The following is a 14637-nucleotide window of genomic DNA, read 5'->3' on the forward strand; positions in this document are numbered from 1 at the left end:
TCAAACATTATCGATCTGGTCTTCCCACGGGTCACCTTTAGAGGCCTCGTTCAGTAGGCTGTAACTGCGGATTATCTTACTCCGTTAGCCCTCCTCGGGATCTGATCTCACAAGGGCTCCTGATGTCCCAGTCTTCATCATTGGCCGGACACCAGATCTCATTCGGATACCCAGTCATGCGCCATCGAGAAGTCCATCCCCAGCTTGATCTGCTCTTCGCATAGAGCTTTCCGACACACTTCTTCGCTCCCCACAGCGATATCCCGGCCTGTTCATCTATTAGATTGCTCAGAGCTCAAGAGCCGAACAACATCCGGTGGTACGGGCACTCGCACGGAGAAACTACCATCTCAGACAATACTTGCACCAATGGTAGAATTTCTCAGATTACTCCATGCGTATAGTCTGTAGGATGACACCTGCTTGCGGGGCGCAACGGTCCCACCGTACAAGCTTTCATAAAGCTTGAGTATCTTAGCTTTTCTCCACTGTTCCTTACTCTACAGGACTCTGTTCGAAGTCGACAAAATGATTCAGCTCGCTTTACTTCATCTTTGGCTTCTCCTTGTACCAGCGCTTGCTGGTATGACCAAGACTGGCACCCTCTGCACCGTCACTCCGTCCGGCACCAAGGATGACAGCCCGTTCATCATGGACGCCTTCAAGCAATGTGGCAAGAACGGTCAGATTGAGATCACGAAAGGTGACTACACCATCGCCAAAGTCATGGACGTCCTGGACCTTAACAACTGTGACATCTCCATCCGCGGTAAACTAACCTGGAGCGACGATATTCAGTACTGGGTACGCAACAGCGTTAGTGTGACATATTCTCAGCGAAGTACAGCATTCCGTCTTGGCGGTGAGAACTTCACTCTGCAAGGTCACGGTGAAGCACTCTTCTTTGGCAATGGGCAGAAGTGGTACGACGTAAACCGTGATGGGAGCAACATGGCCGGTAGGCCCATCAGTCTGACACTCTGGCATGCAAAGAACGTGTGGATTGATGGAATCACTTGGAGGCAGTCGCAGTTCTGGTACGTCTCTTCAACGACACGAGGAACCGTAGTTGCCCGTCCTAGAGCCTATTGCTAACCGCACAACAGGCATACATTCGTCGCCTACTCGCAAAACATCACGATGACAAATCTTGACATGAACGCCACTTCATCCTCCCAGTGGGGTACCGTCAATACTGATGGCTTCGATAGCTGGAACTCCCAAGATATTGTTCTCAAAAACTGGGTGGTGACGTGTGGCGATGTAAGTCCTCATCGATCTCGTGTCTGTGCTATATCTAATCTATTCGAAGGACTGCATATCGGTTAAAGGCAACAGCAAGAACATCCATGTTAAGAATGCCACCTGCTACGAGTCTGGCGCCATGGTGATTGGCTCAATGGGCAATCCCACGAACGTTCCCGAGACTGTAGACAACGTACTCTTCGAAGACATTACTGCCATTCATAGTTCCAACGCGGCCTGGATCAAGACATACCCTGGCCAAGGCCATGTGAAGAACGTCACCTTCCGCAACATCAAGTTTCAGGACGTCAATCAGCCTATATACGTCTCCCCGTGCATCTACAGCTACCAGAATTGCGATTCAAGCCGCTTGAAGATTAGCGACATTACCTGGGAAAACATCACTGGTACCTCGAGATACAACGTGGCCGCGGGTATCTACTGCAGTCGTGGCGCACCTTGTGTTAGTTAGGATCCTATCACGTGATTCACCTACGCTAGCACTAGCGTTACTCTAGTATTATTTATATATAAGGCTTTCTCTCTCTTCTATAGAATAATTATATCTCTTCTTATTTTATAAGTTATAAGCCTTTACGCTACTATATATAATTTAGCTACTACTTTACTTTATATTATAGTTATATAATAAGAATTTCTTTAGTATTACTATTATATAACTAAGTTATTAGACTTTTTAGTATACTAACTACTATAAATTTAAACTTTTTTTCTTTCTTTTTATATTCTATACTTACTTATTTACTATAATATTTACTATTAATAGTATTACTACTACTTTAGATAAGAATTTTAAAAAGCTTACTAGCTTTAATAACTATTATAAGTAAACTAAGACTTTTATTAATATTTACTTTATTTATAAATATATAGTATACTATAATAGTACTATTAATAACTTTAAAAAGCTTAATTTTTTCTTTTATATTACTTTTTAGATTATATACTTTAAGTCTAATATTAACTTATATACTACTATACTAGTTTCTATTTTAACTAATACTATAAATAAGCTTACTATTTATAATTATACTTTTTAGAAGTAAAAAAAGTATAATAAAGCTATATACTTTACTATTACTTTTTTTTATACTTTTATTAAGCTATAAATTTAGTATAAACTTAATAAAAAAAATACTTTTAACTTTTACTTTATATATAGTACTATTTAGCTTAATAATAAAGCTTCTAAGAATATCTTAGTAAACTATACTTTAACTAAGCTTAATAATATTACTATAACTAACTTTATAGCTATTTAGCCTTTTCTTACTTAGTATAAAAGCTTATACTATAACTTTAATAACGCTAGTAAAACTATATTATATAACTAACTTATTAATAAAATTAATAAAGTTTTTTTTTACTAGTATAACTCTTTTTTAAACTATTAGAAGCTTAACTACTATAGTACTTTTATTACTACTAATATTTTTAAAATTTATAAAACTTTTTTTTTTAACTACTATAATAAGAATAAGAATAAGTAGACTATTTTAAAAAATAAGTACTTTTATAAAGATTTTACTACTAACTAGTATAATATTTACTTTATTAATAATATTTTTAATAAGTTTACTTTACTTATATACTTATACTATAGTAATATTAGTTACTTTATTAATACTTACTATTATATAGATAAACCTAACCTCTTTAGGCCTAAGAGATAGAGCCTATAGTGTACTTTTTTAGAAATTAAATAATTATATAATTACGTAATTATATAATTACGTAATTACGTAATAACGCGTTACTATATTAAACCTAATAGTAAACTTAAAAATCTCTAATATAAGTCTAGATTTATAACTTATAATACTTATATTTATACTACTTTTATAATAATTAATACGTATATAATTATAATAAGCTAACTACTTTATATTTATTATATATTACTAATAGCTATCTAAACTATTAACTAGTACTAGTACTAGCTTTATATAATTACGTAGTACTAAAAAGAAACTAAGTAAGCCTATTACTAGTATAAAGCCTTTAAGATAACTTAAGATACTTATATAATATTTATATAATACCTATATAAATACTAGTAATTTATATTTTATATATAATTACTTATAAGTCTAGCTATATTAGCTATATTACGCAACTACTACTTACTATCTATATTTACTCTTACTTACTTACCTATCTACTTACTTATTCTCTATCTATACTAATAACTTCTAAGCTTTTATAGCTATAGTTTAAATTTTATAATAATACTTAGGTTATTTATAATAGTATACTATATCTATCTAATATAGGCTTCTTTATAAAGTGCTATTTATACTTTAGCTTAATAATTATATACTTAATAGAAATAATAAAGAATCTTTACCTTTTATCTATTATATATACTATATAATATAGTCTTAATAAAGTTATATTTTTTTACTATTAGAGCTACTAGTAGTACTTTAAAAAGCTTAGCCTCTATCTACTAAAGCTATATATACTATATATCTATAAATTTTTATTTAGCGCGTAAGAGATCTAGCTTCTACTTTATAAATAGTCTACTTAGTATAAGAAGAATAACTAACATACTAGAGCTACTATTAAGTATTTCTAGTATTTTCTTTACTTCTAAGTTAAACTTAGTAGTACTTAGATTCTTTTATATATTTCTAATAGTAAATATTATTACGCTCTTAATAAGAAAAATAGTTTTACTTAAAATAGTACTTAAACTATTCTTATAGTTACTTACTACTATAATTAGTATAGTAAGAGCTATTATATACTTAATAATAAAACGCTTCTTAAAGAAGTTATTAGAAGTACTAATTATAATATTATTTATTATAAAGAGAAATATCTTTAAGAGAATATTAGTATTAGTATTAAGTTTAGTTAAAGTAGTATCTTAGTATATAGAGTTCTTAGAGATGTAAAAAGTTTTTTAAAATAGAAAGTTATTAGATAAAGAAAAAGAAGAAAAAGAAAAGTATTCTCTATATATAAAGCTTTTTATAATTCTTTCTAAGCTACTATTCTCTATACTATAGTTTACTTACGTAAATATTTTTTTATATTTTATAGTAGTATAGTACTATAATTTAATATTACTCTAGACTTAAAGTTTACTTATACCTATCTAAAATTCTACTTATCTATACTTATAAGTAAGAGAAAGACTATATTATACTACGCTCTAACTTCTACTCTAACTTCTACCTTTTCTACTAAGATCTCTATCTAGGTACTAAGAGCTTTCTCTTAGAAAGCTTCTATATTAACTTTTAAGAATATTTTAATATTTCTTTAGCTCTATAGCTTTATAGCTCTCTTATTACTACTTCTAAGTTTATTTTTAAGTTTACTAGAGACGCCTTCTATTACTATTACTCTCTATAAGTATATTATTACTATTTATATTTATAGTAAATATTAGAAAAAGAGTTTTATTAATACTTATAGCTATATATAGTAAGTATAAAGTATTTAAAAAATATACCTATATTAAGATTACTATATAGAGTTACTAACTACGTTTTATTACTCTACTTTGTATTAACACTCTACCTAAATAGATAAACCTAATATATTTATATATACCTTCTATAAGAAGCTAAGTTATATTAAAGCTACTTATTATAAAAAGGCTTATAAGAATACTTTATTTATTTCTACTTCTAATATAGATTTTACTTTTATTAATAATAATAATAATATATTCTTCTCTAATTATCTTAACTATATAATTACTTCTACGTATAACCTTTCTCTATCTTAGAATACTTCTAATTTTAATTATTTTAATATTAGCTACCTAAACCTTAACTATATATATATTTACTTTATACTTATAACTAGCGCTAATTTCTCTTAGAACTATAAGTATTTTACTTATATAAGAGAGACTAACTATAAAGTTAATAGATATATATTAAGTTTAGATATAGTTAATAGTTTTAATATATATATATTTATAGCTATAACTTCTTTTACTATTTTTATATTTAATTTCTAGATTTTTAATAGTAGTGCTTTTTACTATATTATAAATAATTTCTCTTTATTTTCTTATTTTAAGTACTATACTAAGTATATTAGAGTCTATAAGTAAGGCTTATAACTTAAGATTACTAGAAAAAATAATATTAAGTTTATTATTACTAATTATAATAGCTTTTATTTTATTTTTTAGCTAAGTAATATCTATTATACGCCTAATATCTACTATAACTTACTCTTTATATCTTTTTTTATTAATACTAATTTTAAGTACTATATACTTACTAATTAAAAGAATAGTATACTATTATACTATAAATATAATAATAAGAAAATTACTTAGGCTTTACTATACGCTAACGCTAATATCTATATTCTAAGTATAACTTATTTCTTTAACTTTATTATAGCTACTACTATTAACTTTAATAATCTAGTATAGTTAGAGTATTATTATCTAGAGTATTTTTCTCTTCTATATATATACTATCTTACTAAGATTAGTAATAGTATAGCTATTACTAATAAGTAAATTTAAACTAAGCTTAAGAATTAGTACTTAGTTTATACTACTACGCGCGCTCTTTATAAAATTTCTAAAAACTTTATAAACTAGTATTATAAATATATTAGTAAACTAGTTACTATTAATATCTAAAGACTATATCTTATTTCTAGTCTTAAAAGTAAATACTATATACTTTTTTTTATTAATAACGCTACTTATTTTATATAGATTAGTTTCTTTAAAGTTAAGAGTAAGATTACTTAGCTCTTTTTAGATACTTTTTAATACCTTTTTAATAAATATAGTTATTTTATTATATATCTTTATTATAATAATAAGTTTATATAATAGATAATTACTAACTACTATACTACTTATAGTATTACTATTAAAGCTAGTATACTTTATACTTATTATTAGACTAGCGCTACTAAACGCTTATACTATATAGTATAGAAGCGTACTACTATAATAATTTAGAATTTTACGCTTACCTTTTTTATAGTTTAGAGAATTATAAACTAAAATAAAAAAACTTTTTATAATACTACGCTATCTAAAGGCCTTTAGATATTTACTATAGTTAAGTTAGTTAATAAGAAGAATTAAGCTTTTTCTAAAGCTTTTTATTTTTTAAAAATACTATATAAAGTACTATATAGTAGAAAGCTTAACCTAGCTAAAGATAATACCTAAAGTACTTATATATATATTACTTTTTCTTTAGAGCTTATAGTACTATAAGCTATTACTAAGCTTTATTATCTTTATAGTTATCTTACTTACTTTTTATATACTCTAAGTAACTAGATTTATTTTATATAGTAGTCTAATACTTATAAAGTAAAGTATATTACTATTACCTAAGTTAATAACTCTACTAGTTTTAATAATATATAGCTTTATAAACTTTATATTAATAATTATATACTTCTTATATAGCTTTCTATTTTAGATATAGTCTATAACTTTAATAGTTCTTTTTACTCTAAATTATATAATACTAATATTATCTTTATATCTTTTAATAGTATAACTAATATATTTAGTATAGAAATTAATTAGTTAAAGTTACCTAAACTACTATAGATATATAAGCCTATTAATAATAATAGAGTATATAGCTTATACTTATATTCTAACTATAAGTATATATAATTCTCTAATACTAATAATAATCTATATAAATAGTATATTAGAAGAAATAGAAATTATAACTACTAGATCTAGTCTAACTATAACTACTTATAGCGTTAGTAGTAGAAGAATATATAATATAAGAAGAAGTAAAAGTAGCTTAAAGCGTTTTTGCTTAGATAACTAAAAGTATTACTTTACTTTAATAGCGCTTCTACTTCTACTTTACTCTTTAGAAATACTTTACTTATTATACTTAATACTTCTACTACTAGTAATAATATTATTATTTTCTCTACTTTTATTTACCTAGCTAGTAATAATACTATTATTATTCTCTTTACTTTTATTTATAAAAGTAGTAATAATAATATTATTATTCTAGCTACTTTAGCGTATAGTGTAGATATTATAATACTATTAACTTCTATTTCTAATAATACTATCTTAGTAATAGAATAAGTACTTAATAGAACTTTTAAGTTAGATAAATATAACGCTATTTAACTAGCTCTATATATTAGATATTTAGATACTAGCGCTAACTACTTTTATAAAAGCGTAAGTAGTAAATACTATAGTTATACTAAAAGTAAGGCGCGCTATATCTTAAGTATAGTAGAATAATAGTAATAAGTATAAGTTCTATACTACCTATATAAGTTAAAAAGCTATAAAACTAAGTATATTTACTAGTTACTTAATAGCTCTTATAATATCTATATCTCTATTATAGTTCTAGCTAGTTTCTATTCTATTATATTATTACGTAACTAGCCTAGCCTAATTAGGCTAGGCTACCTACTAGCTTTCTATATATAAAGGTCTTACACCTTTATATTTTATATAATAGCTTATATTCTATTAAATATATTTATTATTATTTATATTTCTTATATTATATAAGCTTCTTTTTAAGATAAGTCTAGTAAGCTTATATATAAATTATATATTAGTTATAAAGTAATAGACTAATATATAAAGCGCGTAATATAATAGTTACTATAGCTTCTCTATATTATAAGCGCGTAATATAAAGTTACTATAGCTCTCTATATTCTATATTCTTTACGCTAATAATATAATAGCCTAGCTAAATAAAACTACTAATAAGAACGCTGCTGCTACTAGTAGCGCTAATTCTAATACCTAGACCTAGCGCAAAGTTACTAAGAGCTTCTCTAATAACTTTAGTAACTTTAAGAATAATTCTAATCTTAATAAAACTAAGAAAGTCTAGTTCTAATAAGAACGCGCTATAGCTCTAGCTACTTACTAATATAACTACGTACGCTTTAGTAATAATAGTAGTAATAGTAGTAGTAATAAGAATAGTAATAAAAATAGCTATAAGAGTAATTATTAAATAATAGAGTTAGTTAAATACTAGATACATAATATTAGACTATAATTAGGTATATTATTCTTAAAAGACTAGAGACAAATTGCTACTAAGCTATAATAGTAATTCTAAGGTATTTATAGCTAATACTAAGTTAGCGTAAGCTCTTTAGAGCTAGAATCTAATATTATTCTCTTTCTTAGAGTAGATTACTTTTAATCTACTTCTAAGATTATTTAATAGGCTAGATAAGGTAACTATAGCCTATAATAGGCTATTTTAGCTTATAATAGTATATTCTAAGCTAGCGTAGGTATATTATATCTATAGAAAAGTAGAAATCTATAGTAAAAAGTAGTAGTTCTAGAAAATTACGCATAAACGCGCGCGTAAGGCTACTACCTACGCTAGTAGAGCTAGCGTAGGCCTGTACGCTCTAGGTATTTCTAGCTAGTTAGATTTTTTTTTTTTATTTTCTACTTTCTAATTACTTTATAATAGTAAGTATTAGCTCTTTTTACCTATTATTTTTAGAATTTTAAAGAAGTCTAAAGCAACTTATTATAGCTTATTTTAAAGTATAATAGAGTAGTTTAGTCTAAATTAGAAGTTTCTAGTATAAATTATACTAAATTACTACTAACTAGCCTCTTATACTCTAACTAAGACTATTAACGCGTACTTTATACTAATTTACTTTCTTTCTACTTATATTTACTTCTTATACTCTATATTACTCTATTTTAAGCTTTAATAGCCTCTTTTACCTTAACTTAACTATAGTTAGTAATAATTAGATTACTATAAGCTACTTCTATATACTTAGGCTTCTTAAGATTAGTTATGCGCTATATACTAGTTACTTATAGTTATAGAAGCTTAATAAGCTTTATATATTTAACTACTATAGCTATACTTTTTTAGTTCTTAAGACTAAGAAAAAGTGCGCTATCTTTACTAGTATAATTAAAAAGGTTACTAGCGTACTATCTAGAGATGCTATTACCTAAACTATTTTATATAGCTAGTGTTAGGCTATAAATAAGTAGTACTTTACTATAAGTATCTATTTTACTCTCTTCTAGCTACTATTACCTTCTATTAGCCTTTATAAAGCTAATATATAGTAAATAGCTCTAGAATAAGTAGTCTTAGTTTATTTTAGCCTATTTTAGGCCTTTTTACGCTAATACTAACTAATATAGTCTCTAGAGAATCTTATTAACTTAGAAACTATATATAAGATTATCTACTAATTATTAGTTAACTAAAAGCTTATTAGTAAAAGGCCTATTATTCTACGTTTTTAAGCCTTTAATAATATCTTAATACCTACTCTACTAGCTATAGAAGACTTTAAGCGTAGCAACTTATACTACTTAAAGATAGACTTAGTAGAAGAGTGTAAGAGCGTTTATAATAATATTATTAAGTAAGTTTTAATCTATATTAGTCTATTTTAGCCTAATCTAGTATTTTATAAGTCTTTCTATTTTCTCTAAAGTTAGTAAGACCTTTATAAAGTCTAAAAGAGCTAGATTAGCTTATAATAGCTTATTCTAGACTATTTTAACTAACTTTAGTAGTAACTACTTCTCTAATTAAAAGTACTTATAATTTTATTCTAGCGTACTTTATAGCTATACTACTACTAAGTCTAGTATATACTTTAATAATAAGACTAAAGCTAAGGCTATAGTTACTAGCTTTACTAATAGTACTTTTTATGCATCTAAAAAGAGAGCTAATAAAATTACTAGTACACTTAACGCTAAATTACTATTTAAGTAATTAGTAAGTCTTAAAATACCTTTTTCTAGGTTCTTATAGCTCTAATTAGCCTTTTATAGATTACTAGTAGCTACTTTACCTCTATTTACTTTTTTTTAGCCTTTTATAGTCTATTTTAGTTTATACTAACTTTTTTTATAGCGTTTTACCTTAAAGCCTACTAAGTAAGCTATTATTTCTATAGTTAAAGATTTATAAAACACTATTTAAAAACTTTAGATAGAGCTTACTTTCTAGCTAAAGAGTAATAAAACTACTACTAAGAAGAGCTAGCTTAAGAAGTAGATTAAGAGTAAAAAAGATAAGATTAAGTACTTTAGAGCTAGTGTTCTCTAAGTTACTCTTAGATAACCTCTAATAGTCTTTTATAGCCTATTTTAGCCTATTCTAAAGTAATATAGACTTTTCTAGTATATTTAAGTAGAGTTTAATAAAGTTTATATAGAATTAGTTTAGACTAAGTAGTACTAGCCTACTTTAGACTATTATAAGCTATTATAGTATAGTTAGAAGCTTTTAAGTAATATCTAGGTTAGAATTTCTTTATAAATGTAAAAGTTCTTTATAGTAGTTAAGATTATTTATCTATATAAATTTACTTAAAGTATAATATCTTATTCTTTAAAACTAATTATAAGGCCTAAAAAACTAATAACTCTACGCTAGAAAGAGTTAAAGTAAAATAGCCTATACTAGGCTCTTTTAGACTATTAGAGGCTATTCTAGCCTAAAGCACTATTAAATACTCTAAAAAACTCTATATAAAGAAAAAAAGTAAAGGTATACTTTAGTTTATACTAGAATAGCTTATTATAGCTTAACTTAACTTATCTTCTTTCTTTATAAGACTATCTATAGTATTACTTCTTAGGCTAGACTTTTAAAGATTTTCTACACTATTATATTCTCTTCTTATTCTAGAACTTCTATAGCGTATTAGCTAAGATATTTAGGCTTAGTTTTTATAAGTTTTCTTTCTTTAGGTACTTAACCTATTTAATAAAGTACTTTTATTAGTTATTCTTATTATACTATCTTTTAATAATACGTTCTACTTTATATATATTATTACTAAATTCTCTTAAAGTATTCTACTTAGGCGCTTTAGAGTATAGAATAGTACCTTTTAAGTTAAAAGACTCTAAAAGTAATATATAGAATACTAGATAGACACTATTAAGTTCTAGAAAGTTAACCTAGAAAGCTAAGAGGCTAATTTAGTCTATAATCTTTCTAAGTCTAAGAAACTTCTAATCTAGCTTTTTCTTTAGGTAAGTACTTCTAATATATTAGTTAGAGACTAGAACTTAGTCTTCTATCTTAAAGAGTATTAGCGCGTAGTACTTATTAGCGTACTCTTTTTAGTAAGTATTTACTACTTTAATTTTTCTATAGTACTTTTACTATAGTTTAATTACTTATTTAGTAAGGCTAGCTTTTATAAAGTTTTCTTTCTTACTAAGAGCTAAATTAGGCTAATTTACTCTATAAGAGTATCTTCTATAGTAGACCTAGAAGAGAGTAATCTTAGTAGTAGAGTAGATACTATTATTATATATAAACTCTCTAATAGATATCTAGCGCGCTTAATTATTCTATTCTAGAAAGTAATAGTAGTAAAGGTACTACTTTAAAGTCTAGTTTTATCTTTTAGTCTAGCTATTAGTCTAAGAATAGAAAGTAGAAGTAAGAACTCTTCTAGCATTAAAGTAGTAAAGAAAAGAATTCTAATACTTAGAGTTTATTAAAGAGCCTTAATCTAAGATAATACGCTTTAGTATACTATAAAGTTAGATAACTTTATGTATCTAGGCCTATACTAGGTTAGTACTATTCTAATTAGCTTATACTAGTACGTAATAGGCTATTTTAGTTAATTTATCTATAATAACTAGTATAGTATTATACTTTATACTAGAAACTATACTAGGTAGTAGTTCTATAATAAAGTCTATTATTACCTCTTTTTATAAGTAGTTAAGTATTAGAAGAAGCTATAGTAGACTATAAAGTCTATACTTTATAGAAGTAGACTTTCTATATATAAGATAATTCTTATAGTATTACTCTATGTCTTTATATATACTCTTCTAAAAGTAGTACTTTTATAGCTTTTCTAAAGTATATTTTACTTTAAAGTAGCCTACTAAAGAGTTATTATAATATTCTTAGAAAGCTTATAACTTCTCTTTAGTAGTTACTAGCGTTCTTACTACGTAATAGCGCGTTTTAGCTCTATCTAGACTAGACTAGTTAACTTTAGACTTAGACTTATCTAAAGTACCTAAAAAGGTATAATCTATCTTATTATACTTTTCTAGAGTTTAGAGCTCTAGTATAGTATATCTACTAGCCTAGTTAAAGCTCTCTAGACTTTTAGTAAAGTCTTATTATTTTTTAGTACGCTTAGTAAAGCGTATCTATACTATAGCTACTAAAAGAGAAGTTCTATTACTATTAGTTATAAAATCTCTTATAAGCTAGATAAAAGCTTTATTATACTTCTAGGTAGGTTTCTAAGCTTCTACTATATAGTTAGAGTAGTAAGAAAGCCTATCTATAGAGTTAGTAGACTCTACTTTATAGTAGATATTAAAATTAAACCTAAATAGTATAATATAAGATCTAACTTATTAATAGTTAAGAGTCTTAGTCTTTATAAACTATTTTAAGTTCTAATAGTTAGTCTAGAGATTAAAGTATATACTTTCTAGATATTAGCGCTAATACTCTAGACTCTTAACTATTATAAGTAGCTTCTAGTTATATATATTATAATTATACTCTACTATAATAAGCTTATATAAAAAGAAGTTAACTAGACGCTATTAGTACTTTTTAGCTCTATTTAGTATATATTAGCTTAATATATCTATAATTACACTACCTAAGGTATCTACCTTAGTCTTAGTCTTTCTATCTTACTTAAAGTAAGTTAAGATAGAAATACTTAGAAAAAAGTCTTTTAGCTTCTAAAAAGCTTTTTTAGCTTTCTTATTAAGATTAAGAATCTAACTCTTCTTTCTTTACTAGACGCAGCTACTCTTAGCTACTTCTAGTTTCTTCTAGATTAGTTTAGTTAATAGTAGAGTAAGTTAGAAGAATTTAGTAATAAACTATCTATAGTAGTTTATAAAGCTAATAAATATCTAAATCTTACATATAGTGCGTAGTTTAGGCTATTCTTAGATTATCTTAATTCTATTCTTATTAATTTATATTCTCTTAGAGAAAACTACGTACCTAAGGTACTTAGTGCGCTAGATATACTACTTATACTTTAGAAGCTTTAAAAATAGCTTTATATTACGTAATCTATATAAAACTTTCTTAATATAGCTCTTATACTTCTCTTTAGTATTAGAAAAAATAAGAATATTATCTAAGTATATAATATAAGTTATATTAATTAATTCTATAAGAACTTAATAAATATAGGCTTAGAACTACGTAAAAGCGTTTATAAGGCTAAAAGATATTATAGTATACTTAAAACTACTATATCTTATATAGAAAGTAGTTTTCTACTTATTACTCTTTTTAATATATACTTTATAGTAAGCCTCTTTTATATTAAGTTTAGTATAGAATTTAGCGCTAGCTAATCTCTTTAGAGACTTTATAATAAGTAGTAAAAAGTGCTAATTCTTAATAGTAACCTTATTAAGGCCTCTATAGTTAACGTATAGATATATACTACTATTTTTCTTCTTAGTAAAGAGTATAGGCGCCTCTACTAGAGACTTACTATACCTAATTTACTCTTATACTAAGTACTTATCTAAATACTTATATAAGAGCTTTAGCTCTATTTTAAAAAGATTATATAATAGCTAATAAAGCGCTATAGTTCTAGGTAGTAGATTAATAGCTAAGTTTTATAAACTATAGTTAGTAAAAACTTTTAAGTTATTCTCTAATCTAAGGTACGTAAACTTAGTATATTATAGAGGTAAACTACTCTCTTTAGCTTCTTCTAGGCTAGACTAGAGTATTAAAGTAATAAAATAGCTATATATATTTACTATAGAATTATATATAGTCTTCTTAAACTTCTTAGCTTCTTCTAGCGTAATCTTTTTATAAATAGTTCTATTCTTAGACTTAGTACTTTAAAAGAGTAGCTTCTATATAGAGTAGCTAATCTTTAAGTAATATACGTCTATCTAGAGTAAACCTAAGTATACCTAATACTTATAGACTTTTATAATAATATATAAAATATTCTAGGTCTCTTATTTTCTATAAGAATCTACTACTTTTATAGTTACTATAGTAGTACTATAAATCTTTAATTCTTTACTATTTACTCTATCTACTAATAGCTTAAGTAGAGAGTAAACTAGTAAGCCTTACTCTATAGTAAGTAACGCTAAAATAAGGTTTAACTAAAAACCTCTATCTACTAGAGCCTTAATAGGCTTTAATTAGCTAAGTAATACTTTTACTATTAGTAGCTTTACTAGCTTAGAGTAAAGCGTATTATAAAAAAGTTCTAAGTTTTAGAATACTAGATCTAGAGTAATATAAGTAGCTAAGAAGAACTCTAGCTTTTCTATTTACTACTTTTTTCTAATCTTTAACTAGATAGGCTCTTAGAGTCTCTCTTAGACTTTAGATAGTCTCT

The 14637-nt window shown here is 25.8% G+C and overlaps 1 protein-coding gene across 1 annotated transcript; it reads left to right on the forward strand.

Annotated features, from left to right (window-relative positions):
• Nucleotides 1-528: 528 nt before the first annotated feature.
• On the forward strand, nt 529-1717 carry J4E87_008800 (uncharacterized protein; the record flags this gene model as incomplete). Its single annotated transcript, XM_049380384.1, has 3 exons — nt 529-1037; nt 1107-1263; nt 1313-1717. The coding sequence occupies 3 exons, from the start codon at nt 529-531 to the stop codon at nt 1715-1717; spliced, it is 1071 nt and encodes a 356-aa protein (XP_049229881.1).
• Nucleotides 1718-14637: the final 12920 nt, after the last annotated feature.

Source organism: Alternaria ethzedia (genome assembly GCF_023757985.1).
Source record: "Alternaria ethzedia strain BMP 0044 chromosome Unknown scaffold_29, whole genome shotgun sequence".
Classification (NCBI taxonomy): Eukaryota; Fungi; Ascomycota; class Dothideomycetes; order Pleosporales; family Pleosporaceae; genus Alternaria; species Alternaria ethzedia.